Source organism: Anser anser (assembly GCF_964211835.1).
Source record: "Anser anser genome assembly, chromosome: 4".
Lineage (NCBI taxonomy): Eukaryota > Metazoa > Chordata > Aves > Anseriformes > Anatidae > Anser > Anser anser.
In genome coordinates, this window is record NC_139724.1 from 29284580 (window position 1) to 29308169 (window position 23590).

Below are 23590 nucleotides of genomic sequence, written 5' to 3' on the forward strand. Positions count from 1 at the left end.
GTAAAATACGTTAGGAACCAACCTCTGTGTGCTTCATGACACAGATGTGCTTTCATCCCTGCCTGTGGCGGGGTTGGAGTTAAATGATCTCTAACGTCCCTACCAACCTGAGCCATTCTATGGTTTTCTGTAAAAATTGTTATTTTCAACCTAAATCGGGAGCTACAACAGGAGAAACGAGAGTAAGTGAAAAAGCAGGCAAAATATCAGAAAAACACCATGATCCAGGTAGAAAGCTACCAAGGGAGTACTATCTCAAACCTTTCCTTAAAAGGCAGCTCAATGGACCCTTCAGCTACAGAAACGGTTAGCTTTGGGGAAATTTTTGGACCCAGATGAAAGCACTTTTGCCTGTCAGCTTTTATGTTGCCACTCATTCTTCTTTTCAGGCAGTAAACCCAGATACAGTCACTTCTGAAGCAGAGGTATCAAGGTGAGTAGTGCAGGAAAGATGGCCCTGGAAAGGTTGAAATCCATCAGCTTTATCCCTTGTCATATCTGAATTTTTGGGAACAAATAATCAAATTAGCTTGGCTACTTTGTTAACTAACATACCCACCAACACATCCAAACTTAATGATACTGATTTTAAAAAGTAATCAACTTCTAGTATCTTCCACAGCACTGCCCTTCCTAAGAGCCTAAGACAACTTTCAGATTTCTTTTTCTAAGCAAGTCAAGAAGTTACCATTGAGGCCTAGTAACAATGTGCTTATAGAAAAGAAATTATGACTGTTCAACAGACAGTCATTGATAGCAGACTAAACAGAGACACTGTCATAGGGCTTACTACGTCTTGCTTAAGCATTACACAGAGAAGTAAAATCTGTTAGCTTACCCAATGAAGTTTGGAAAAGACAGGAAAGATTATGGGCATGAAGTCCTTTGTTATATCTGACAAGAAGCATCAAAAGCCCAAATGAAAAGAAGATTGATCTCTCTTAGTTCTCATTTAATATTTATTAATTTCAAAGAATGGCACTAACAAGCAGGAATGTACAGACAGACTTTTTTCTTCACTAGTTACCTTCAGGTGATGTCCTGACATCCATGAGCAGAATGCATACTGCATGGTTTTGTTCCAGCCCTGGTTCTGTGTGTACCTTCTTTATATGTGTTTAAGTACAATAAAAATTATTTTCCAAGCTAAAGACGGGATGTTTTCCTTTACTGTGCTGACCTACCAAACCTGTACCTACAGAACAGAAGATCTACTTCTGCTAAATGACCATTTAAATTTAAAGTTTAATGACACCTACGTGTGCCATTATTTTTACATAATAATACTTAATACTGAGGTATTAAGGAGTATTTTCATACTACACCTTTGTTTCACATTCTACGTGAAGCTCAAATGCCCATCCAGTGACAGTTGTTTTCTTATGTATATAATTTACTATGTACCAGTCATTGACAGGAAACTGAGCACTGGATTTTAAATCATTCATCCAAGTAAATAAATTCAGACATGCTGTCAAGTAGCACAGGAATCATAGTAGCTCAGTTTTAATACAGTTCAAATCCAGATGGGGCCAGCAAATTATATTTAACTGGGAAATGCAGAAGGAAGTAAGTTTTGAAAAGGAGTTAATAGTGAAATTAAATATAAGTGAGACAATACAGTAAACTGACAGTGAAAACTGTTTTACAGTGGGGTCCCACTTCATGAATACAAATTAAAGTTAAAGAAAGTTTTAAATTCTTTGTTCATTTGGATGAACAAAAATGTGGCCTTTATTTTTTTTTTCTGCTCAGAAATTCACTAAAAACGCTTATAAAGAAACAGCATTGAGCTGAGCCTTTTCTTCTTAGATGAGCAGTTTCCAAACTTGCACCATGGCCATGCTGTAATTGCAGCCCTTATTTCCATTAGGCTCTCAAATGTGAATGCTGGCAACTTTCCTGTTGGCCTGGTGGCTCGACACAAGTGTCACAGCCTCACTCACACACATTAATGTCCTTACCTTGGAGACTTTAGAGTGTGCACATCTGGAAATGTCAACAGCTTTGCTGTTCTTGGCAGAGTAGCACATAGAGACTAGTGTGGTCTCCATCTATATTCTGTTTCACAGAGATGTGCCATTTGGGAAGCAGAGGGAGGTGTGTAACCAGCATTGCTTCTCACCTGGAGGATGAGGTTGGAAGCTGAAAGGTTTCCACGGTGCAGGATTACTGGGACTCATCCTACCTAAACTTGAATTGTTAATTGGGGCATTAAGAAGGAAACTTAGGCTCTGTAGATACTTATTATACTTAATGGGCAGCTCCAAGGGGTTATTCAGCTGGTCTTTTGCCACTGACTATAATGAGACCCTTGGGTGATGATGCTTCTGATTTGATGACCTACTTACAGACCTAAAACTATTCCATGTAAATGTGCACCAATTTCTAGTCCAATCTTGTTCTTTAAATAGTTTGTAATCTGGGGAAAAAAATATTCCTCTTTAATACTTCATTCACCCTATCCACAAAGGATCTTTTGTAAAAATGTCTTGACAGCTGTGTAGAATTGCTGTGTAATTTCTCCTAAGTCACATTTCTACTGTATGTGTTGGTGGCAGTGAGGGGGTAATACTAGAATTCAAACTTGTCATGTTGGTATCCAGTTATTAATTTGCATTTTTTTTACATTAATTTTACTGATAACATTGTAAGTGCATACATTAAAATAGAGAAATACCTGGCTGGGGTAATCTTTACTACAGTGTTCTGTATCAGTAAGGCAAAATGAAATTGGTTTAGTTAAGTATAGGTTAAATATTCTTATATTCAAGAACAGGTTTGCTGTAAAATTTAGCTTACCATGCAACATGATGTTAAATGTTATAAAACAGTAACTAAAATATGGTACTTGCAAGAAATTTTCTGCATGGTTCTGAGAAGGAGACCCTGTTATAATGATAATACAATGCATCACATTTTCAGAAATGCTGTCATGCAAGAAATGGGCCAATTGACATATAAAAGTTAAACCAATTTCTGTGAATGAGATTTTCAAGAAAATTCAGTGTTATAACTACATTAATTAGAATGGAGGAAAGTTAAAACTGCACTTAGCTTAGTGTTAATAAAATGCAAACTTCATGAGTTCAAGGGAACCAACTAAAGGTTAAAGTCATTAACAGCTGGGTTTGGAAGAGAGGAAAAAGTAATGGGCAGGGGGAACTACATCATGAGGGAAGAGCTAGCAGTCAGAAATAGATCGACAGCATCCCTCTTCATCTGAAATGTATCTGTAGTAGATTTTTGGTGACAAGGCACATGTAGAGTTTCTTGATTATATGCCATGTTATATAATGTAATATAGTATATAAGTATAGTATATAATGTAATATAAGTGTATAATTGTAAGACTAAGCAATAAAACAGACAATTACAAAATTATGATTACAGTTATTATGTGGTTTGGTTTGGTTTTTTTTGGTTGGTTGTTTTTTTTTGCTAATCTGTTTTACATTTGTGATTTTCATGTGTGCTATTACCCTTCGATGAATGAAAGGCATGGTCTCATGATGGTAGACATAATAGTCAATACGCCACTAACTTCAAAATTTGGGTTTTTGTTGTTGCTGCTTCTGTTTTTTCACTTAACGCTTACTTATTGGCAAGTCGCTGCCAAATGATATGCTCTTAGAAATGCCAATTTCCTTCTACATATGGAGAACTCAGCTCTGTTCGCAACAGTGCAGGTATGAATGAAGCCGGTATGGTATTGTTTAAATAAAAATAAATCAAGTAACAATGAGGAAGGCAGTGAAAATGACACATAACCTGATTTATCCTTAAATCTACTCTTTGGAGAATAAATTAGCTATCACTGAACTCAGCATTGCCACAGTTCAGTGACTGAGCTGAAGCAAATCTGAGGATGCATTCTCTGGTTGAAAGACACACCCTAATATTTGCTGTATCCTGATTTCATAAATATAATGCCATTTTCTTTTAATTTAGCCAGGTTAGTGCTTCTAAATTAAATATTTATTAATCCCATGTCATTTTTAAATCTGCATTTCACCGACTGTGAATGTTTGTCTCCGTATCTGAAGCAGTATTTCTAGAAATTTGACTTTAAGACTCGACAGAGCTTAAAATGAAAGCAAGAGGGCTGTGTTTTGAAACTTGTGTTCTTCATTTCTTTAAATTGTGTGCTTATATTTAGCAGATTTAATTTTACTTCTGTCATTGATTCTGATGGATTTTCCACTGATATCTTAATTTCTATGCTGATAAACTGAGAAAAGGTAAAACAGGAGTACCAATTCATATAACTTACTCCTTCCTTCCTGGCTTACAACTATTTCTAAACTATACTGCACAAGAAACTATTAAGAACACCTAATATGCTCCTTTAATTATGTTTCATGCTAGCTATTTCTGCATTTCCTGCTTTTTCTAAATGCTGTTACTTTTTTTTCCTCTCTCCATCCTAATTATACTCAAGCTCTTCCTAACGGATTCCTGTCACTAATCAGAGAAGCAGAAGACTGCTTATTCATTTAGACAGAGCCTCCTAGGCTAATGTAATTACCTGGCATAGTCAATCATTTTATCAGTCCCTTTAACCTTTAAAATTAGGGCTCTTGCAACTTTGTTTGCTTAACAAACAAAGTGGCTGTCTGATGTACTATATGCTTAAAGATATTTTAAAATTCTAAATAGGATTTAGGGTATTAAAAATAATAATAACAAAAAAGCAAAAATCATACAATTTTTTACCAAGTAACCTACAGTGTCTTGTAAAACCATCCTCTTCTATCTCATCTGTTTCCTCTTTTCCTTTCCCTTCCTCCATACTTCCACCACAACCAAAAAAAATAATACATGGTAAAACAGAAATGATTCAAATTGACAAATTCTTCCACATGTTTGGAAAGTCTCTAATAATGCGGCTGCCATGTAGCATACTCTGAAGGTTTCAAGTTTCAAGATGTTGGGCGTAGAGGCACTGAAGTTTAAAACTTTCCTAGTGGAAAAAATCTGAAATGAGACTATAGAGTAGTAGTATAACATGCTGCCACCATATAACATGGCATCTTCAGCAAAGAAAATCAAATCACATGTAGTAGACCCTTTAGATACATAGTTTTGCAGACTCCCTTCAGGACCAAGTTCCTGTCACACTGCAACTGCATATTTAAATATCCATATTCATAAATATTCAATTCTCTGAACTCAGTTCCCAATGGTCCCTTGGTATGCCCAATGACTTAATGCTCAATTCAAATGATAGGCCAGTATTTGGGCAGATATATCTAGGCAACTTGCCTGTAGTTTAGAGCATGGACAACTTCTGACTCTCTCTAGCTTCTCTCCAGCACTCATCTGATGAATTCCTCCTTAGAACTATTAAAATGTACCTTTTTGTGAAGTTGCAACCCAAATTCACAATATAATGACTTAATTTTATTAAGATAATAAAGACAGACTTAAGATACTATAATTTTTTTTCCATAATGAATCGAATCTACAGTCCAATAAACTTGTCAGAACTTTTCTGGATATATCAGGATATTTTCACTGTACATGCAATAGGAATGGAAACCTAAGAAAAAAATCTTTGACAATGGTTACCGAGTTAGCCTAGTAATTTCGTATTTCTGTGGGAGACAGAAAAACCCTGAAATGTTTGAGATCTCAATGTTCTGTATGCCATTGAAGTTTGAGTGGCAGTAATTACTTAGTCATATCTGTTGTTGGTTTTGAGTGGTCTCTTTCCTTCCTGTCCCTTTCAATCCCCTTCACTTCAGGTACTGAAGCTGCAGCAATTGAGGCTATTATATGAACATATTGTATAATATTTTATATGAGATGACTCTGGCAATTCTATTTTGTCTGAGATTCATGGAAACAAGTGTCATTTCTCGGATTTTAGGAGGCTCTCACCAGCTCCTTGAGTGTGCTTCTTGGGGTGCCAGGTAACTGTGAGGCTACAAGAAATTTCTGATTTCGTTGTTTGTGCTAATATATTTTTCTATTTTTTTTTTAAAGCTTAGAATAGACTCTCATTGCTGCAGTCAAAGGTTGGCACAGCATTTTGCGTAGCTAAAATGTACATATATGCAAATCTCTGACATTTCCAGTTTAAAATCACATAATTCCAATAACTTCTACAGCATTATACCATATTACAGTAAGTGTGCACCTGTCCTACAGTGTTTCTTTTTCATTAAATATTCAGCTTACTTCAAACTGCAAGAGTGATCTTGGAATAGTCTAGGTAAACATATTCAGGCTCATCACTATATGCATATATCGCAAGCTAAATCCTTTAAAATTGTTTGACTGATTTAGCTGAGTTCCTAGCTTACCTTATTAGACATAAGTTTTCCTAGTAAACCTTCCACCTTTCTAATAATTCCTCTGATTATCTCTGTAGTCCTTTCGTGTGCTCTATTTTGTCTGTGATTTCATTAGTGTCTGTTTAAAGGAATTAACCTTTGTAAAAGAAGAGGAAGGTAATGAAGAGCTTGGATTGTTTTAAGACTTTGGAATCTCTAATTTCCAGACACCGAATCATTTCACCCTCTGCAAATTGTCAAAAATTATTCTCTAAAATCACTTAGATTGAGATGTAGCAAGACCCATGGGTACCATATCCATCAGCGTGTTTATTCCTTAATAAAGCCTTACCCTACTTAATGGCAATACTTGTCTTGATAGCAGATCTTCACTCAGGAAAATGGGTGACTAGTTTATCAATCCTTATTAATAACGTAACCTCCCCCCCCCCCCCCCCCCCCCCCCAAAAAAAAGTGACATGGTTCAGCAAACATAATTTTGTTGGACTCATTTTTGTGTATATGCTCAGCATCAGGAACACGCCATACACATTACCCTGTGTGGAAGAAAATATAGATGGGGGTTCCAAAGGATAGGATGTTATGTTCTGAACTACACAAGATAAATTAGGAAATTGTGGCATTGATATTAGGGGAGGCAAGTTATGCTTCTTTTAAGAGCATAGTGACCGTATTAGTCATCATGAAAAACTTGCCAATTTTACCCTGGATAAATAGACATATAGGTGTATATCAGTCTGTGAATTAAACATACTTCCCCACCGATTCTACAATCTACAACACTGGGAGCACAAACTTAACAGTTACTGTGATCTAAATCATTACTGGATGCAATTAGTTTAAGAGGGATCATTGGGTAACATAATGACTGCTGTGTAATGCATTTGTGTTATATGAAACTAAAACTGCCTAAAGGCAAGTTCTTCATTGAGCTCTGGGTAGGTTAACGACACCGAGTGAAGTTAATGAAATTCTGGGAAAACTCTGCCTCCATGTTCAGAGCTGTTCCAAAGCAGCTCTGCAGTGGTATAACTGCACCCATCAACCAAAGGCAATTTCCCCCCTCAGCTATGACCTGACACTTAGAGCAAATTTGCTGACATCCTCTGTGCCGTTGCTACCATACTTTTTATATGGCAAGAATGACTTTGAAGAGAAAAGCTCACTGAAGTTAAACCTGTTGTGTAACCAATGGTTTTTAAATCAGGAAAATTTGAGTAAAAGCATTTCCACAATATTTCAAGATAGCTGTATAAACTGATATGCCTGATACGTTATACCTCTGATCCATGATGTTGCTATTTATCATTTCAATAGTTCTCTTCCCTGTGAAATTCTGAATTTCAAACTGAAAAACTTTCTGGAATAAGAACTGGAAACAAACCTTTTGCCCAAATAAAGTACATCATTTGCAAACCTGTTCTTAAAATAATTTTAACTGCCATCCGTAGAAGATCTTTACATAATAACCAATTCTAGAAAATCAGGCTCTGATGCGTATTGCTCAGATTAGGACTCTGAGTCCCCTTGCTCACTGCTGCAGACTCTTGGAAGCTATTTTGTAGGGCCTCTGGCAAAACTGTGGCCCCTGCCCTAGAGTATCTGTTATAGTCTCCATGAGTAGTCTTGCTTCTAGAATTCATTTCCTTCCGTTACAAGCAAAAGGTTGCATACTGTATGTTTTCTGGCTAAATGGCCCATAAGGTTGAAAGCTGAGGCACAAACTTTTACATCAGTATTGACTTTTTCATTATCCTGATTGTCATCTGCATGACTAAGCCAGGAACCTGAAAGTTCTTGGTTTGACATTGGTGACAAAAAGGTAAAACATTGCAATAAAAAGTCTCTGTTCCTAAAAACTTCCCAGCCAGATCCTGAGCTTTTAAAAACTGGCACTGCTGTGAAGCTGGAATATGATTTAATAGTACATTTCCTTCTTTAGGGAAAACAGTCATTGAAGCCAGTATGTCAAGTTATAACTCCTGAGGATTCAGGTCTTTGCTACTTATCTTGTAATATGACATGCATAAAAAACATAATCCTACTGCTTTGGCTGGAGCAAAGGGAAAAGCCCCATTATTTTTAAAATTAAGTATTGCTACATAAAGCTGTACAGAAATAACCAAATAATGTTTGTACTTTGTAGCAGTTCAGAATGGCTTGGGAATTTAAACCTAAAAGACAGCTACTAGCAACAGTATTTCCTGTGGGGAATATAATTCCAATTTCATTTTACTAGTTTCTCTACCTTGTCTTTTGTTCTTGGATGGTAGGAGAGAGAAGGATAATCAAGGAGAAGAAACAACTAAAACCTCAGTGGCATTAACTGAAACAATACAACATGTGCATGTGTGTCTAGAAATACAAAAGAACTTTGGCAAGTCGTTGTTTCCAGCTGTAAATGTAAAAGCGTAGAATTTAATGGTGTCCTTTGGGGCTATGTAAAACGTTACTAACAATTGCTGCATTATAGCAGCTAGTATACTGAGGTGTGATACAACTGGAGGCTACAAGCTGTTAGGTAGCACTGAATCTTGGGCATAATTCATATACCCTTCCATGCAAGCATCCCACTCCCTTCCGTATTTATCTCCTATCATTTAAGACCTGCTCAAGCACAGCAGCTTCTTGGTATTCAGATCACAGAGAATTGTTTAGCATGGCTAATGAAGAGCTGCCTTATAGCAATGAAGTAGAGTCTTGGGGAAAACTGAAAGGGTTAAGTTCATCCCATTAGGAAATCTTACTGCCCCATAAGATGGTGCACTGTAGTCTGTTTTAAATCTGAAGAGTAGAGTGTGTAAGTAACTGAAATTTGTTACTTGTTTACAGTAAACACTACTTCAAAACACGTTGCCTATCTGGTTCCTAACGCACCAAGAGCGCTGAAAAACACAGAACTCCAAACTGTACATACTTTTGTATCAGCTTTATTAAATAATAAACCAAATGGTAGCGTATTTTCCCTGCATTGCAAACAAATGTATCCCTGACTCCCGTAAATCTAACTGAAGTATTATGCATCAAAATTGCCTAAGTTCAAGCTGCAGCATAAGTCTGTCTGGAAACTTTGTTGGCCTTAAAATTCAGCATGGTGTTGTCTCTGTTCATGGTGTTCTGTCCACTGTTCAACAACTGAGCTATTTAACCACCTCATTCTCCTGTTGTCCTTCAGAAACCCTGAAGTACTTCATGATGTTGGGCATTGTTTTCTTGGCTTTACTGAGAATGAATCAGACACAGGAGTCTTAGATCAAGTATTCACACAGTCAGTTAATATATATTCAGAATAAAATTCAGAGCTCCTGAAAATGAGAAGCATTTATTGTGAAATCTGATTGAAAGGAACCTGTTTGTCATAAGGTCTCCCAAACATGAAGTTTGTCATGAAACACATTAACTGTACAACTCTAGGTGTTTTTTCACAAAAACAATCACAACTAGCAGTTTGACAGCACACTGTTCTTTGTCTACTTAGGTATAATTGTATAAATTATTCAACTGACATGAATTACTTGGTGTTATTATGAAACGTGTGGGAAAATGTAGATGCAAATAGATTAATTTGAATTTCTCACTTATCTTTTTCCTGATAGATAAAGACTGTCACTTTGGCTGACTTCCCTCCTTTGGTTTACAGGCAGCTATTCCTCTGGAGCAACCTTCTGGAAAAAATTTCACTTTTGTAAGTGAAGAAGCAAAACAGATCAATTAGTCAGACTGGAAGTTTGGTGCCGCAAAAATGGGAAGAAAAAGCAGTTCATCTCCTCCTGATTTTCTTTTAAATGTATTTTTCTTTAATTTCCCAGAGGAAATTGGAAGGATATCAAAAAGACATGTGCCATACTGCAGTCTCAATTAGTTTATAGTGAAACAGTGCCAGAGCAGGGAGATACAGCTTTACTGCATGGCATCACATGGAATTAAGGAGCTAAATTAACCTCTAATGCTCTTAAAAAATAATAATAATAAAAAATTACAGCACAATAGAATTTGAGTGTGTTCAGAACATTCCTTTGCTTATTTATGCTTCAATGTTATGCCCTGCTGCATGCATTTAGAAGTTAATCTCCTTTCCTTTTCAGCTGCTGGCCACCAGTTCATCTCAGCAGGTTTTTTTTCTTTACATCTACTATCTGCTGGGTAATTGCAACAAATGGCCTCATAAGGTAACTGCTGGTGTGAGGCAGAATAAGAAGAGAAATTCAGACAGTGAATAAATTTCACATCCCTTCAGATGCTGGACACTCTGCATTTGTCCAGCATGGGATAGGACCTGAATGGATTTTCTCATGGCATGCTGTGCAGAGTAGATCCTGTCCATGGAGAGAAGCTCTCCCTTTTGGTCATTCGAGCTAACATAAAATTTTCCCACAGGACAACAACTGTATTCCTAAAGGATGTTCCCATGGTAATGTCTTGCTGCACTTTCAGATAAACTTTTGGGGCCAGTTTAGGGCCAGTTCTCTTCAATGTTTTTATAAATGATCTGGATACAGGACTCAAATGCATACTAAGTAAATTTGCAGATGACACTAATTTAGGAGGAGCTGTCAACTCCCTCAAGGGTAGAGAGGCCTTCCAGAGAGATCTTGACAAATCAGAGGGCTGGGCAATTACCAAATGCATGAAATTAAACAATTTAAAATTCTGCATCTGGGATGGAGCAATGTAATGTACAGGTTGGGGGATGAGAGGCTGGAGAGCAGCCTAGTGGAAAGTGGTCTGGGGGTTTTGGTCAATGGCAAGCTAAATACGAGCCAGCAGTGTGCCCTGGCAGCCAGAAGGGCCAACTGTACCCTGGGGTGCATCAAGCTCAGCACTGCTAGCTGGTTGAGAGAAAGGATTGTCCTGCTCTGCTCTGAGTTGGTCCAGCCTCACCTCGGGCACTGTGTGCAGGTTTGGGCACCACAGTATAAGAAGGACATAAAACTGTTAAAGAGTGTCCAAAGGAAGGCTATAAAGATGGCAAAGGGTCTAGAGGAGATGGATGAGGAGCGGCTGAGGTCCCTTGGTTTGTTCAGCCCAGAGCAGAGCAGGCTGAGGGGAGGCCTCATGGCGGCCTGCAGCTCCCTCACGGGGGGAGTGGAGGGGCAGGCGCTGAGCTCTGCTCTCTGGGGACAGCGACAGGACCCGAGGGAACGGCGTGGAGCTGGGACAGGGGAGGGTCAGGCTGGGTATTAGGAAAAGGTTCTGCACAGAGAGCCTGCCAGAGTTCAAGAAGCATTTGGACAATGCTCTCAGACAAAAGGTCTGATTTTTGTGTGGTCCTGTGTGGAGCCAGGAGTGGGGCTCAATGATCCTTGTGGGTCCCTTCCAACTCAGGATATTCTGTAGTTCTGTTCTATGATAAAGGCAAGGCCAGGCAGGTGGCCTAATTGCCAGTACCCAGTAGGAGCTCCTGCAGGCTCCTCTGTTACAAGGAGTTAGTCGAGTTCACCCTGGGGCCAAGGGTTTCATGCAGCACACCACAACCTGAAGTCTATGCTGGCCTGTGCCTGGTGAGGCTGCTGGATGGACTACCTCTGTTTATCTAGTCTTTACTACAGTAGTCTTTACTACAGAGGTCTCTTGCTCAGGACCAGCACAGTGGTGGAACGCAAAACTTTTCCTGACACTACATTGTGGGTAGATGTGTTATGTGGTCCATCCACTGATGGCTCACCACTGGAAAGAGTCAGAGCAAATATTTATTAGCATTGGGCTGGAGATACTTCTTAAGTGAACAGAGAGTACAGAGAAGAGGTATCAGAATTTATTTTACTGCTACCAGGAAATTTTGGACAATACTGCAGAACTATTAACCACAGATTCTTTACAAATAGGTTTATTTTTCAGATGCTCCACTCGATCTTATTTTTACCTGTAGTCTGCTGCTCCTAACTTACCACCTGCTAAGTATAAATTTGTGTTTATCTCATGACTAATCAATACAGAAGACACATGATTAAGTGTGGAGGTTGTTACTGTATGTTGTGCACATGTAAGCAGAATGACTTCTCGATTTGGTGATTTTTCTGTGGCTGCTCTTTCTGAAGTGTCACAACATCCCAGCAAAAAGCCTGCAGAGAGGCCTTCTCTGTGGTTTGTTCACAGGCTCATAGTGATAGCTGGATTTCACCTATATTACAGGAGGAACTATGCATACACTGAGGGGAATATTTTATAGGTAATGGACACGGAGACTTCTTAGGAAACAGTGATGCCGTCTAACTTTGCAGGCAGGCTGTTGGAAGGAGATCAGTGCAGACAGGATTTTTGTTTTTGTGAAGAGTACCCTTTATAAACACCAGGCTAATGCTTGACTTGAAAGAAAAGGAGGTTGCCTCATTGTATTTTATTTATTTTTTAACTTTTGGTGGGGGGAGCAAGAGGGGGAAGTTGTTCAGCTTTTGTTTTGTCTGTTGAAGTCCAGTGGGGACAACTTATCGGTTGATTTCAGTAGTTCCTGCTGGTAGTAAAATCTGCATAAAGCCGTTGCAGGTGTTTTGGTTCAAACAGAGAGAAGACGTACAATTATCTTCTTATCGGGTATTTTCCATAATGTTTCACATAATTTCATGCAGGCTTTATAATTGCCTAGTAATTTATTGGTTTTGCATTTTTTGCTGTTTAAAACTTATAGTACAAAAATATTATTTGGGAAAGGTTTGGTTTTACCATCCTTGTCAGATAAGTGTTCCTTTTCAGAAAAAATCTGCTCTTAAATGTGACAATTTCTATCAGAGGATTTGGTTTCCTTTTTATAAAAGTCTAATGTCTTGAAGAGTGGTTTTATACTTGATGGGTATTTGCCACTTTCACTGTAATATTGTTTCTTTTTTTCAGTTCATCTGCCACTTCAAATAATAACCCATTTATCAAGAGAGAATGCCATCCACTATTGCAACAGCAGAACTAAAGAAGTGCTTCCTAAGAACCCAGCAAGAGAAGGTACTTTAAAAGCAATGTTTTAATGAATGCTATGAGCAGAGAATTACCTTTCAGGATGAAATTTTCAGAAACTAATAACTACAGGCTTTAAGGAACTTTAGAATTTGGCAAAAGTTCTTCTCACAGGGGGTATAGTGGAAACCTACAACTCCAAAATAAAGCAGAGTTTTAAAATGAATGCTAGTGTAAGTAGCAAGGTGACAGGGGGGTAGCAAGGCCCTATGCAATCTGAATACTCATGGAAGTAAAAGAAAGAGAGAGTGGGCTGGGTCACAATTAGCACTACAACATGCTAATGAGCGCAAGGAGCTAGGAGAGCTGTATTGTTTCTTTGTGTCCCTAAGGAAAAACCACCATGATAACTTTTTAAAGTAAAAGGCATTTTCACGCCCAATGTGACTTGCCTCAGCTTGGTCCTCATGCTCTGCTGAGCAATTTAGTGAGCTACACAGAAGCTTTGCCAGCTGGGTGGGTGCATTTTAGTCAGGGGAGTGGGAAGGCACTCTGAAATTACTTGACGATTCTCACTGGGGTACTATAATTGGAAGAGCTGATGTGAAACACTTGTTCTCTAAGAAATGGAAGTATTGATATGAAAAAAAATGTTACCTGCTGCATGAGGCTCACTCTTTGGGAAACCGTTTTCTTTTTGTTTGTGCTATTGTTCTTCTGTAATGACACAATTTTTATAGGAAAATTGAGCTGTCTTTTCTCATTCACACTTGATTGCTGCTGTGTGAACTTTCACAAATAGGTTTTTACCTGGATCTTTGATAAGGTGTTTGTTTTTTTTTTTTTTCCCCTATCTACTGTTATGTAGCTGTAAGGTATTTACGATTTTTTTAGCAGTAGTGACAGATCTAGAACTAGACAGATCTAAAACTATCCAAGGGACCTCTTCATATTACTGCTGTTTGAAAATCAGTGGATCACAGTGCCTAACTACTACTAAAACAGAATTAGTGTATAGCAGACTGCAAATGCTTGATGTTTACCTATTGACAATACCTCAGTTTAATTCAGAACTGCCCATATGATAAACACAAAAATCTTTTACTAAAAGTTCTTTTAGACAATTGTGTTGAAATCAAATTATACTGTTTTACAAGATAAAGAAACTGTTAATGATGTACCCTTCCTTGCAAACATGTGTACCCCATGTTACTGTAGAACTGCAATTATTTTAGTTCTAGTGTGTTTAGTTTAAATCACTGGCTAAACTTGCTAAGCAGGTATCATGAGCAGCATAGCTGTTTGTTTATGGCAGTGTCCTCATAATTGTTTAGAGAATTTGAACTGCTAAAAGCATGGGGAATTCATTTATACTAACTGACTTACAATTAAAGATTTTAAATGGTGATTTTCTTATATAAAGTTTTTCTTTTGATCATTTGTCGTTAGCTTTCTGTAAGCATTATATTAAAAAGAACTAGCAATGTTATTTTTTTAAAGATTCATTGGTTTAAAACTTCAGCTTTTGGGATGGAAATTTATAGGCATTTCTAGATGGATCTGACCAGCAGCTGGTGTGGCTCAGAGCCTTGCCAGTGGCAACCTGAGACTATTCCATTCCAAAATCTGTTTTTTAAACTAATTTACACATTGTCTCATGATGAAGTTCTTTTATCACTTACCAGGTGTAGGAAGGTGTTGTTGTATCATTGCTGATTATGCTGTTGTTAATCATGTAAACTTTGACACGACTTTGGCCTTTGCAATACCTTTGACAACAAATTTATGGATTAGTTATGTCTTGTGTTAATAATGTCCTTTTACAATCTGACATTTTAGTTCATCTGAGAGCCCATTTCTTCAGTAGCCATTCAAAAGGATTAATAGGGATTTCTGTTACTTTTTCATTAAAGCCATCTTTTTATGAAGTTCACCAACGTATCTTTTTGCAAGTAATGTATTTATCAGCTGGAGATCATCTGATTCTTTGAATATATTCTGTTCTACTCTATGTAAGTACAGGTGATCAGAATGATTCATGCAGCTGTAGATGAAAGCATACCGTTAATTTAAAGGACTGCATGGCACTTTCTTGATTGTATTTGCCACACCTTAACTGATTAAGAATAATCAAAATGACACTCCTCAGCAGTCACTAGCTTATTGAAGTAGAGTAGCCAAGGATTAGAGTCAGATTATGTTTTGTTTTTTGTTTTTTTAACCTGCAATTTAGAGAAGCTGGTGCTTCCACTGATTTGCCCCAAAGAATAAATCTTTTACCAGATGCTCCTGGGGAAGCCCTTCCCCTCTGCTTCTATGCCTAGGCTGTCCCAGGGCACTGCTTGGATATGGCAGAATTTCCAGGCCACTCATCCCCTGCCTGGTGAATAGGTGAATATCTGCGTGGGTATCGTCTTGTCAGTACCTATCTCAAACAAACAAATCTGTAAAGCAGCTTCATCTTAAATACTGCAATATTTCCAGGAGAATGTTGATTTTAGCTGTGCAAAATTTACACAGGCATGACTGTATTTTGAAGGTTGTATTTATTGGCAGTTTTTCAAGAAGTAGTTTTCTTGACTTTCTGTTTTACTTTGTAAGGTAATATTTGAAAAATTGAACTTTTTTTTTCTTAACTTAAAAAGGTATTAATAAATAAAAAGTACGAGTACATTCGTAGGGAAATAATATTAAAAGCTCCAAACACTATCTTTTTTCACAGCTGGGGAACATCCATATCTGGTCCACAAGCAGCAGCTGCAGGGCGATAAATTGCATTCACCAGCAGAGGTCTCCCGCAGCCTGCTGCTGTTACTGAAGCTGGCAGCTTGGAGCTCCGAAGGCATAGCTAGGGAAAAATTCATGCAAGATCTGGAAATCAGGTCATGTTCTCTTATGTGCTATGCTTAACATAAATGGAAAACTTAAAAAAAAAAAAAAAAGAGTGAGAGAGAGAGAAACATTAAGAATGCTGTTGTAACTTGGCTCAATTTTTTCCTGTTAAATATTGCTGAACAACATTTGAATAGTATTATAGAAATCATCTTTGTAAACAGCATGACCACCAACATGCAGAGTAACGCTACAGTGCTTGACTTTGCGAAGGAAATTCCTGAGACTTATGATGTACCTTCATTTCGGGGTGCTTATTATGCTTTAATCACTGTTAAGGGAGTATAGGAACACGAACAGAAATTCACAGTTCAGATAAGAAACAGGATTTTTTGCATACTGTTTAACCCTTTTTGCTCTCTCTCATGTATCACAAAGGTAAACTTGTGTTAGGATACAAACAGAACCAGCTAGGCTATACCATCTCTTATTACACCTCTAATTTCTTTAAAATAAATAAAATCTTTTTTTTTTTTATGAATGCTATTGCACAAATTGTGTAACATGCTGTATTCATTTCTGGTTTAAACAAAAGAAAGCAAGGGCATTTGTGTTTCTAACGATGATTAAATGAACTTTGACTTTTAGTTCTTGTTTATCATTGTAAATTAGAGGTTTAGTTCTGCTTGCTGTCTGCTGTGAGCATTATCCTATGAACTTCACACATGGGAAGTAGAAATCTGTTTATTGCAGTACATGCAGTCAGTAATATAAGCAAAGGAAATAAGCCATAATTAATTTATGGTTTGATCTTTAAACAAAAGCTTTTTCTACCCTGTTTTTTTGTTGTTGTTGATAATAAAATTCTTAATATAGTCATGTCTTTCATAGACATTCATAATTAAAGGGACAAGTCACAAGTTCTAGTTCAGCAAAAACAGTTGCTAAACTATGGAAAAACACGTTTACTTTTCATGCATTTGATCAAGTGTCTTTTAAATACGCTACAGTGTTCCCATAACTTGTAAGGGGTAGCTTGATTTAATTCTTTTCATTTTGACAGATGTGCTGCCTTTTTTCTAGTTTGACTCTCATTTATTATTTTCTGTATTAGTAATTCAACAAAATCTTTTATCGGGACCAGACCTATTGTGTTATCATAGTATTGTTATGTAATATGCCAACAAAAATGGAGGGAATATTTTTATAGCAAAGAGTAGTTTGGTGTTGGAGCTGTATTGCAATGTGAAGATGCTTGGGTCAGAGGACATAGCAAACTCTACCTTGAATAGTTAAAATGGATTTACCGTAATAGAAGAAAATCAGCAAAACTGCAAACCCAACTTTCTGCATTTTTTGGACTTAGTATTAGTAAGGCCATAGGGTCCTGGGTGTATTGGATTAATCAGCCAGTCCTGCACTAGTAGATTTCTTCTCTGGGATGTGATTCCCATTTCCCTTCCAAAAAGTCTCACTCAGATGTCTTCTACAGCTTCCTAGGACATCTCCGGTTTTCAGCTGAAGAGGGAAAACAAGTACCGGAGGGTTCACAGTTTTCACTGCTTTTCCAGCCATCTCCTCTCTTCTGTGAAAGGAGTAGCACTTAAGGGTCCCTGCTGACTGCAGGTGTGATGATGTGCAAGGGGAAGGTGTGAGTTCTGTGCCCAGAGAGCTCGTGGGAACTAACAACTTGTGTGACAAATGGCCTCAGAGCAGGTTTCCTGCATAATGGGCTCCCACAAAACCAGTAGAGATCAACTGCATCCTGAATGGTCTTCACTCACCAAATGATCTTACAAAGTGGTCTCAAGTAGAGTGTATTGCACTTCAGTTCTGCAGTAGGAATAGATCTCTGAACTTCGCCTGTCATAATTTGCAGTGAGGACCAGATGAGGCTGTGCTATCTGAAATGTACTTTAACACCTAAGGATATTAATTGAGAGAATGTATCATCAAGGCTTGAAACAATTACCTGTATGGGATGTGTGTTGGAACTGACAGAGTCTTAAAAAAATATGTAATTGTTTCTCCTGTATTGGGTCCCAGTAGTTACATAAAAATGAGTTTAATTTTCCTGAAGTGAACAGCTTGCACTTTTCACAGTTGTGCTAACACCACAAAAAAAAAAAAAAAACAAAATCAGCAGAAAGTAAAGATTTAGATTGCATGCTGATCTCTTGTGCAGCTTTTTTAATCCTCAGGCCAAGAGGCCAAAATCCTTATGAATACTAAATGAACCCTAATTTGGTGGAGGTTGTCATAAAGCCAGGGGAATTACTAGCAGTTAAAACAGTAACGCTATCATCTCACTTACAGGTAAATCTGGATATAAACTACCAAGGTTACTTGTTGCAGGGATGTTTTTGTTATCTCCTTGCCTAGCTAATTTTTCTTTCTGTACCAAAAGAAATGCAGATATGTAGGTAAAACTAAAATTATAATTATGGTCTGTTTTGGTCTGCCATCGAATAAGGTTTGTGTCTTTTTGGTTCCTAGAGAGTCTGAAGAGATAAACAATTATAAAACTGTTTGTCCATCACCAAGTTACTCCTCTGATTAAATTTTGCACCAGAAGTGGCCTTAAAAATCCTTTTGTACATTGCTTTGTTTGCAGGGATAGGAATAAATGTTTTCTGCTTAAAAGTGTCCAGCTATTGTGGCTTTCAAGTAATATAGACATGATCATTCTCCTGCTAAGACAAAGCAAACATTTCTTTAACTGGATGTATGAGCAGAGCCAGCCGACTTCAGTCTTGAATGTCAAATCACCATTCTGCTAATTTCCCAGAGGAGTATTTTTGAGCCCCATTATTAAATGGATCATCTTAAGAATGTGACTACAAGGGCAAAATGAAGTGTTCATATTTGTTCAAAAGAACCGAATTTGAATTGTGACAATGTTATCTCTTCCTTCCCCCCCCCCCCCCCCCCGTATTTCCTAATATTAGTATGTAACAAAAAAACCCATAACTTTCAAATAGTTTGGAATATTTTCTCTTCAAAAGCAAAGATGATTAATAAGATTCTTGTTTAGTTATACAATATTTACATGAGTGATGCTAGTTGTACCACAAATGCACATCTCAGCTGTTTGAAAAGCACTGTGACCACATCTTCCTTTCTGTAGTAATATTATTTCTGGGGGAGTTAATATTTTTTACAAAGTTTGTGTCAAAATCACTGCCTATTTCTTCCAAGAACATACTGTATGAGGCTATTCTTAGTATATATCATGCAACAAAGCTTGGTGACGAGGCCAGATCATGGTAACCTCTGAAGCACAGCAGATGTTGCTATTTTCTCTGAGCTTTCAGAGTTTTAAATTCAGGTGGTGTGGTAAGACTTACTGATGTGGATAACATCGAACCACAGTATGATGACACAAATTGTGTCTTAATAGCACAGAATGGTGCTTTACGAGTGATCACAGGTAAAATATCCTTATCAAATGGTTGGAAAGAAGATGCTTCTGCTTTAAAGAAACATTTTGAGAGGAGTAAGGACGTGTACACATACTCATTATTCAGCTCTTACTTTTGATTTAGAAGTATATAAAAATATATTAAATGGAAGAACAAGAAATCTGATCTCAGATCAGATGTAAACCATTATTCCAAAATCTGCCTAATACTCCTTATCAAGGTTATCCATGAGAATCATGTTTTTAAACAACTATTTTGGTCATGTGGGGGAAAAAGCAGAGGTTTGCTTTGGACCAGAATCCTGTCACAGTACTAAGGCAGTTTTCAAGCTTAAAAGTTCTTGGCTTCCAGACCAATTAATATATTTTATGACTAGGAATTTTTATTATAAATAGTATAGGCATAATTTGGCTTTCACCAAAATCAAGGGGTGAATTCCTGGACCCAGCAGCATTGATGATGGATGTCTTTCTGGAGTCTGTGATGTTAACAGATATTTATTTTGTATGCTGCGCAGACAGATATTGGGACTACTGTGAGGAAACGACTCTTCTTTTTTGTTGTTGTTTTGTTTTTGCTTTTCCCAAAGTGCAATGATAGATGATTGACCCCTATGGACTACAGAAGGGCTTTGTTATCCATTAATAATCTTTAGGTGGCATTAATTATAATAAACACTAGGGCTGAGGGAAGTTTTCCGTGCCACCTCTCCTGTATTTCTCAGAAGGAGATGTGGTGCCTGCCTCAGCATGACTGGTAGCACTTTTCTTCCAGACTGTGCTCCTCTTCTTGGTTCTCCCACACCTTCATGCGAGCGACTTATTTATTTTTAATTCCTCAAGTGTTCCCAGTGCTGAGAAAGAAACATCTTGTGATGAGAGTTTCCAGGCCCCAGGAGCAGGGCTGCATGCCCGCAAAGGCTGTAGCCCCCAGGGAATACAGCCGCAATGTGGTTTTGCTCTCCTGCTTCTTCCTCACTGCTTGCTCTCCAGTGGTCACCACAGTGCCCAGGGTTGGTGCTCTTAACTGCCAGACCAAGAGCAGGAATTTGGCACTGCCTGCTGTGATTACAGCTCATGCAGACGTATGGGAGGCGTACACTTGTCTCTGCCACTGTTGCCATGGCACTGTGGAGGACCACAGAGGCTCGTCTCTTCCCCTCAACCTAAATAAATACACTTAGGGCGTGCTTAGCACTGCTGGCTTGGGAGTGACCTGGCCAAGGGGCACATCCTAATGGTCTCCTGTTTCCTCATCACTGACACAGGGGCAAAGGACAGCCATTAACAACATTTACTCTTTGACATTTGCAAAATGCCAGCTGTGTCAATGATATTATTTTGTAGAACTGAAAAAAAATAATTCCTCATGTGTGTCAAGCCATAAGAGTTTTAGCATCCATCATATGTAATCATCAGCTGTCTCTGAGGGTTCCTCCCCCTCTTTTTTTTTTATTAGTAGGGAAGGATCCCTGTATTGTTACATCCCTTCATTATTCTAAGTCCAATAGATAGATGGCTCTGCAACTGGCATTTCCTGACTGCATTTAGTGGATGCTAATGTACAAACTCCTACTGTCACCATTATTTAGATTTTTGGTTACAGAAGTAACAGTAGTTAAACTTAGTAGTAACTCTGTAGTAGTTTAACTGGCTTAAAGCCCAAGGATTACATGTGCTATCTGAAGATCCATTTTAATGTGCTTTCTTTTCTAGCAGTTTTACATATCTGTATATGTACCTGTCTATCTATGTATCAGAATGATACAATGCCTTTAGATGGCATTTATGATGAGATGCAACTTTCCAAAATATTTTGACGTACGTGAGGGAGACATCACGCTGCTAGTCACTGCTGGACGTGAAGCATGTAGGAGCTACAGCTCAACTTGGTTGGGGCCACTCAACAAATGTGGGGCTGGGGGATCCTTGTGTTCTGAATTTTTTCTTTGTCTTTAGATTCCAGACTGGAAAAGCATTAAATGGATGGTTTGGTTGTTTCTCTCCCACTCATAGAAGTTACTCTTTCAGGTACTACCTTCTGCATGATTTCACTTGCTCCTGCTACTCTCTGCTTCCTAAGTATTCCTTGCTGATACTGGGACTGAGGTATTCTGGCTGCTGAAGAAAGATGGAGAAGTTATTTTATTTTTAACTAACATTTCAGAGGAAAGATGGTGACATTTTGGAGATGTGCAAATATGATGATGATGATTGTTCTGTAAATAAGAAGAAAATGCACGTTCTCCCACCACTGATCATCTTAAGAAAGAGAAGATGGATTTTTAAATGGCACAGGACTGAAGAAGTTCATTAGCTGTCTTGATTTAATTCCCTATCACCAAACTACAATTTGTTGTTCTTTGATCAGTATAAATAGTAGGGAGCATAGTTATTAACTCCATCCAGGAAAAAAATGGACAGTGCTCTCAATAAAATCACCAGTGTGCAGCCTAATCTTTGTGAGCCTCAGAAACTAGACAAAGGGCTTCTTCATGTGCTAGCATGTTTCTGTGTCTCATGCACAGCAGAAGTTGAATTTGATCTGAAAAGTTTCATTACTGAATAAACCGCTATTTTGTATTTTAGTAACAGTCCTAAGTGTAGGAGGTAGAAATTGTTGAAATTGTAAAAGTATATAAAGAAAGGAAGAAATAGAATATAAACAGCATGTAGGAAGGAAGGTTAACAGTAAATAAATAAAATAAAGCTGGAAGAAATATTTGAAACTCAAATAATGTGACTGCCTTCCTATTCTTTTACACTGGTTACATCACATGGTAAAAATAAGGTTAAACAATATATTGCAATGACATGAAAATGTGTAGATGTAAAGTGGCCATAAATTGTTGTAACTTAAATGTTCTTGTTTTTTGGGTGAGGATTTATTTTCTTTTTTTCCTAAGTTTATCCACCAAGACTAGCCATAAATTTCTTCAAATTAAACTATTTAAAACTTTTTAAAAGCTATTTTATAATATATTGTTCCAATATCCCGTATTCTGTACTGTTTGTACTCTATAAAATGCCATGCTGTAGGTTTTTAGGAGATAATAATCTGCAAAACGAAATAGTCAGTGTCCAGGAAGAAACAAAGTATATCACGAGTGTAAACAAAGAACAATGGGTTACTGGGAACTAGACTTCAGGGAAATACCTTCATGATAGAAACCATGATATTACCAACTAGTATGTAATAAACTCCTTACCAGATGGTAGCTTGGGGAGAAAAGGTCTCAGAATTGTAACATTATAATAAAACTAATTTGACAGTTCCTTCAAATAAAAGAACTGCTTCCACTTTTAAAGACTAACTGGAAGGGAAGTATCCCAAGGCAAAAATTGCACATTGAGCATTCCCATCCACCCATTTATAAAAATAATAACTTTATTTCTCAGACTGGAAAGGCTGTGTAAAGAGCCTATCAGACTGGGAATCTTAATGGAGAAAAAGAAAGAATCACCTGGGGAGAAGTTTTACAGCATGAAATTCAGAGTAGAGGCTATGTACATTCACTGAACCCTGCGGGCAGAGGTGGGTTATTAAATTAGAGTAACCCAGGGGGAAAAAATATCTATACCTATCTGTAGCTGTAGATATAGCTATCTAATCTATATTTACATCTTTTCTATTTGTGCTATGAAACGGAATGTGACTTTCTTAGGGAAGATGCATGTGATTTAAATGTGGAAGAAAAAGTACCTGTCTGGTTTAAAAAAAAGAAGTGAGGGAGGGGCTGAAAGCATACATAGGCATGTGCACATGGGCAGGTGCATCTTAAAGCTGCTGATCCAAATTAAGTGGTTCATCTATGGTGAAGTGCGGTTTTTGCTTTGTGGCAAAAGAAAAACATCCCGCTGTCTTTCTGTTTTCTTTTTCTTTCCGCTATCAGTTTCTTAGATAATGAAGGCTTATCCTGATTGGAAATGTGCTGTACGTTCAGGAGAGCCATCAGTGCAAGAACAAAGGCAAAGCTATAGATAAGTTCAGGCCGGGCTGAAAATTCCATAAAATGAGAAGCTGGAGTAAAAATCGGTTAAGGAAATCAGAAGTGGGTTGTACTGGGTAAACAGTACAGATGGAAAGAATCTTGACAATAATAACTACTCACAAACCCATTCCTGGGAACAAGACAACCTGGGAACCAGAAGC

The 23590-nt window shown here is 37.7% G+C and overlaps 1 protein-coding gene across 6 annotated transcripts in view; it reads left to right on the forward strand.

The window, feature by feature from the left end:
• The window catches only part of LOC310898910 (uncharacterized protein), a 37290-nt gene that overhangs the window by 3972 nt on the left and 9728 nt on the right, over window positions 1–23590 (forward strand). Inside the window, exons 2-5 of one of the 6 annotated variants that reach the window (XM_083834635.1) lie at window positions 9940–9984; window positions 13128–13232; window positions 15907–16066; window positions 21469–23578. In XM_083834635.1, coding sequence (XP_083690761.1) covers window positions 9940–9984; window positions 13128–13232; window positions 15907–16066; window positions 21469–21562 — 404 coding nt within the window. In that variant the 3' untranslated portion in view covers window positions 21563–23578. Of the gene's footprint in view, window positions 1–9895; window positions 9985–13127; window positions 13233–15906; window positions 16067–17508; window positions 17771–21468; window positions 23579–23590 lie in introns of those variants that run through there. The other 5 variants (XM_083834634.1, XR_014583842.1, XM_083834636.1 and 2 more) reach the window with 5 other exon arrangements.